The 5077-nt window shown below is 41.9% G+C and overlaps 1 protein-coding gene across 2 annotated transcripts in view; it reads right to left on the reverse strand.

Moving 5' to 3' along the window:
* Nucleotides 1-575: 575 nt before the first annotated feature.
* appa (amyloid beta (A4) precursor protein a) overlaps nt 576-5077 on the reverse strand; it is a 32814-nt gene continuing 28312 nt past the window's right edge. For both annotated transcript variants that reach the window (XM_024294291.2, XM_024294290.2), the window contains 5 exons: nt 4600-4794; nt 4471-4524; nt 3549-3640; nt 2786-2932; nt 576-2004 (listed from right to left, as the gene is read on the reverse strand). In XM_024294291.2, coding sequence (XP_024150059.1) covers nt 1903-2004; nt 2786-2932; nt 3549-3640; nt 4471-4524; nt 4600-4794 — 590 coding nt within the window. In that variant the 3' untranslated portion in view covers nt 576-1902. The remainder of the gene's footprint in view (nt 2005-2785; nt 2933-3548; nt 3641-4470; nt 4525-4599; nt 4795-5077) is intronic.

The raw sequence follows: 5077 nt of genomic DNA on the forward strand, positions 1-5077 counted from the left end.
GGATTAGTATAGTTTTTCCCCCTGTCTTTTTTCCCCTTAGACCAGTACAGATTCGCTGGTTGGGGCCCCCTGATTAGTACATGCCGTTTTTCCTAGTCTGCGGACCTCAGACTGGTTTGCTGGTTGGGGACACCTGGTTAGTGCCTGCAGTTTCACCCCGTCTGCAGACCCTAATACCGGTACCAGTTCACTGTTTGGGGACCCCCTTTATTGGGAACAGGCAGCACATTGAGAAACGAGTTGGGCTCATCCAAAGCATCAAAAAGTGGAGGGAGATCGAACCACACATCCATATACGTGAGTGAGAAAGGGTCGAATCAGCAGGAATTGTGAGGTCGATGTATTTTGGCAGATTTTATTTAAATATTCACTAATGGCAATTCATTCAAATCAGTTTATGATTTTTAAAATGTTTGGCTCTGATCAAATTTGAGATAAAAAAGTTTATTTTTTCCATTAATCTTGATTATTGATGTAAAAATGGGAAGTTTTATTTAAATAAAGTACATTAAAACTAAAAACATACATGGAAAACGTATGATTTGAGTCAAAAGACAGAAACAAAGACAATCATCTGTATGTACATTCAAAACTTTATTATGGATACAGTGTAGAAAGCGAATTTCCAGTCAATGCAAATGGCCTCCACAACATTACACAGTGGAAAACAAAAAAAAAAAAGAAAGAAAGAAAGAAAACTCAATATTTAACCCACAGAAAAAGAAAATCCTGCTTCCTCTGCTACTCTACCGCCCTCTGCTGGGCGTCTACGGAGCTCCCGAACACGTCACTCCCCGCCTCCACCGGATCTCTGATCGCCGTGACAACGGCCGAGGGGGTTCAACTGACAAATATACACAGAGACCCCCCCCCACTACCCGCTGTTCAACTCCTAACGCTGACGGAGGAGAGGCGGCGGAAGAAAAAGGAGGTAAATGAGGGGGGGGTGAAAATACATTACATATTATATACACAGACTGTCTGACTCGCTGGGAAACCATCTGGAGGTGCAGCTCCTTCCTCCTCCTCCTCCTGCTCTCTTCGCCGTTTTATTGCCAAAACGAGCAAAAGAAACCCCGGAAACGCCTCCAGAGCAGGCGGAAAACGACGGAGCAGCACCCAAAGTTTGGAGCTCTTCAATGTGCTTCTTCTTTACATGATATCAAAGCGGAGCATTCGTCTAGATTCATATAAGCTTTTTCATCGTCACGTGATCACGAGAAATATCTAAATGTACAATCTTGCTAGAATGACAATCTACATCAGAGAAGGATTCTCACCAGAGCAGCTTTTTTGTTGTTTTTTGTTCCTTCTCCAAAATCCTGTCGTCATTGTTGTCATGCACTACAGAACAGCTAAGACTTCGGCAACATTACACGCAATTTAAAAAAAGGACTTTACATCGGTTGACTTTTTTTGTTTTTTTTCTGTTTTCTGTCTTTTTTGAAAAAAAGAAAAATGATCGAGAAAACCTCCAAAATAAAAAGAACAAACAGCTCATTCGGAATACATTGCTGCGATATTTTCATTCTCTTGGTGGTTTTTTTCTGAGGTGGGGGCTGAACCGCAGCCCGGATGAAGGTGAAATGTGAGGAAGGTGAGGATGACAACCAGGCCTTATTCAGACTCCTGATTTTGGCTTTTATTATGAATCAAATCTGAGGTTTGGATTTGATAACCCCCCCCTCTCTGGTTCTCTCTTTGAGGGAAAAGGGGGCGGGGTTTGCGTCGGTACTCTCAGACTTTTCTTTCTTTGAAATCTTTACAAAAAAAATGGAGTCTGGCTTCAATAAATCCAAGAAAGACTGTTCTAGTCACTCGGCAACCTACCACACTGTCTGAGAGGGGGGTGGGGGTGAGGATGATATGAAGGGGGGGGTCTGGTGCGGATGTGAGGCGCCATCAGTTCTGAAACTGCTCAAACAACTTGTAGGTCGGATTCTCGTAGCCGTTCTGCTGCATCTTGGACAGGTGGCGCTCCTCGGGGGTGACGGCGGCGTCAACCTGGAGGCGGGGCAGAAAAACAAGCGTGGGGGTTAAGCATGATGGAAACAGACCCTCTGAAAGCAACAACAAAAAAACTGAACTAATTAACCTAAATTGTAGGACAAAAAATTATATTGATTTTGGACTACAAATCCCAGAATCCCTTGCTGATACAGACAGATTTAGTGATCAAAACAAACCTTTAAAACCTTTTTACAAAAAAAAACTATATAAAATGAAAAAATGGGGGGGGAAATCCCACTTAGGCACCAATAAGAACTCCCATCATGCTATTTGAGTTGAGGCGTTGAACCAACAACCTCTTACATTTACACTTAAAGCACTAAACATACAAAAAAAGAAAAAAAGTGAAACAATCGGATTTATTTGAGCTATACATTTTAAAATAGGTTTTAAAATCCATTAATAATGGAGTTGCTAAGAAGTATAGAGAATTCTAATCTGATTGAACTTCCTGTATGATGTCATCATCTCTAAACACCTGAGCGAATAAGGTGTAGAAACCCTTTATAAACCCAAATATGGTCTAAAATCTTTGCTAAATCAACTGGAATTATTAAAAATATTAAAGTAAAAGTTATAATTTCAGTTTAAGAGAAGTGGACATTTAGATAATAAACTTCAATCAACAAAACTCAAAGAAAAGCAGAAAAAAACAGTATTTTTAAGATAAATGAGAAAAAAACGGAAGTTATTTACCTAATCTTATGTTCCATTTTAAGAAACTTTTTAAAACTTGATTCTATTTTTAAAAATGTTTTGAAAACCTGCTACTCACCTCGATCACTCCGTGGTGGATGGAGGTGTACTGCTTCTTCCTCAGCATCACCAGGGTGATGACGATCACCGTGGCGATGACCACGCCCCCCACCATCAGCCCGATGATGGCGCCCTTGTTGGAGCCCACGTCCTCCGCGAAGAAGACCTGCAGGAGTTCAGGGGGGAGACGGCAGTCAGGTTTCTATTCTCAGACTTTTATTTTGAAAATAACTCATTTCCTTTCTAAAAAAAAACATGTTTTTTTCTATACAAAACTCCAGTTTCTAGAGGAGATTTCCTGGAATTGAATGACTCATCTCGCACCAAAACATAAAAGAATAAAACAACTCTGCAGTTCAACAGAATTACGGGCGCCGGGAGGAGCAGAACAGAACCAGCCGAGCCCGACAAGTGCTCACTGTGAAAGCAAGAAAGGCGATATGTAATAAAATGCAGGGATTATGGGATTAGAGCCTGTAGGTGAGAGGAATAAGGTGCGTGGATTAGGATTTTCCCCAGAAGGGATTGAGGTTTCTGTGCTGGAATGACAGAGATTAAACATGCATTCATATGATGCTCCGTCTGATAACCTGCACATAAAAAGAATAAACTTTACTCTGATGGCGGTGGATTTTAAAGATGACGCAGCTGCGCTCCGGTCGCCATGGCGACAACCTTGGGAGGAGAAAGCGGAGATCTACGGCGTTTGAGTCAGAAATATGGCTATGAATAACTGATATCCATCATTAGGAGGTGTGTTTTTTTTTTTTTTTTTTTTTTACCAGCTTCTGATGGTGAACTGCGTATTCAGCACTCTGTCGGTCATCTGTCTCCATCCGCAGCTCCGGAACGGCGTCCATCTTCATCCCAGACACTTCAGAGAAAAACATCTGCCATCAGAGACTTCAAAAGCAGCGGCGTGAACGCAGAGCGCCACACATCAGAACATCCCAGCCTTTAATGAAGGTCAAGTGGAGCCGGCCACAGAGAGAAAAGTGCAAAAATATCTGAAATGTATTTATTTATTTTGAAGAGCCTTTATTCAGCCAGAACAAGCTCGGCTCATTAGCCTGACAATCTATGAAACATCGTTGATGTTACTTCAGGGTTTTAAACTAGCACACCCCAGAACAGATGGCTTTTTTCTGATATATTAAAGGAAATGAAGACTAAAATTGCATTCTAAGTACTGTTTTTTTGGACTGTAAGTGGATCTGAGGTATAAATTAAAAAAAAAGCACAAAAAAAGCTGTACTTTGGGAAAAAAGTGTCGTTTGATTGCCTCTTTTATGACAGGTCTAAAAAATAATTGAATAAACAGAGTACAAGTCAAACTTTTGGACGAAAAATTCAAAAGCTTTGGAACAAGTCCACCAATCCTGAGCGAATGCGGAATTCACACCAAACCCAATTCACGCCTCAAATTAGTGTTCGCCGTTTCTTTTTCGGAGCACGTAAAATTTAACGTTGCTGTTAGTAGCAAATATTAAATCACACGACAGTGCCCTCTAGTGGTTGTTAGGGGAAAATAACTGCTAAAGAGCAACCGGTTGTTTTGTGATCCCTTAAAAAAAATGTAGGACTGGGTATAATTTCCAGTATCAATTCAATTCCAATTCCATTTTGAGTTTACACATTTAGACACATTTGTTTAGAAATACATTAATAATCTATAGGGCGGAGAAGGTTCTGATCAGTACTGACCTGGTCGAGTGGGAACGCCTCGGTCGAAACTGGGGCGAGAATCGACCAGCTCCACTGCAAACGAAAGAGGAAAGGTGAGTGGGCGTGCGGGTGGCGGGTGCAGCTGCAGCTCGCCGTGCTCCCACGTACCCTGGTTCTCCGTGTTGGGCTGGTTGAAGCTCTCGGGGTGGATGAAGCCGGTGTCCTCCTGAGGCAGCAGGTCGCTCTGGCCGTCTCCCAGCTCCTGGTTGGGCATCAGGGCGTCGTTTCCGTAGCTGACCCTCACGTCGGTCTGCAGGTTGGCGAGCTGCTGGGCCATCTCCGCCTGCTCCCTCTGGAGGACTTCTGGGAGCAGAAGAAAAACAGGTCATACTGTTGAGGTTTTAGCTCTAAATCGTCTAATTCTTCTGGTTGTTTCTGGCGTGTTCATAAGCAAGTTCTTTGCTATGGCTTCTAGACAAACCAGCAAATGTGACAGAATGATATTCTTATTTTTAAATATTATTAAAAAAAAAACAAAAAAAGAAAAAATCTGCTTCTCTGAGTCTAGTGGATAAATTATGTTTTTCTTCCGTAATCGCTCCGTTTTTTCGCATATTTTCATGTGATGAGTTCACCGTTTGTCTCT

This window comes from Oryzias melastigma, linkage group LG2 (assembly GCF_002922805.2).
Source record: "Oryzias melastigma strain HK-1 linkage group LG2, ASM292280v2, whole genome shotgun sequence".
Taxonomy (NCBI): Eukaryota; Metazoa; Chordata; class Actinopteri; order Beloniformes; family Adrianichthyidae; genus Oryzias; species Oryzias melastigma.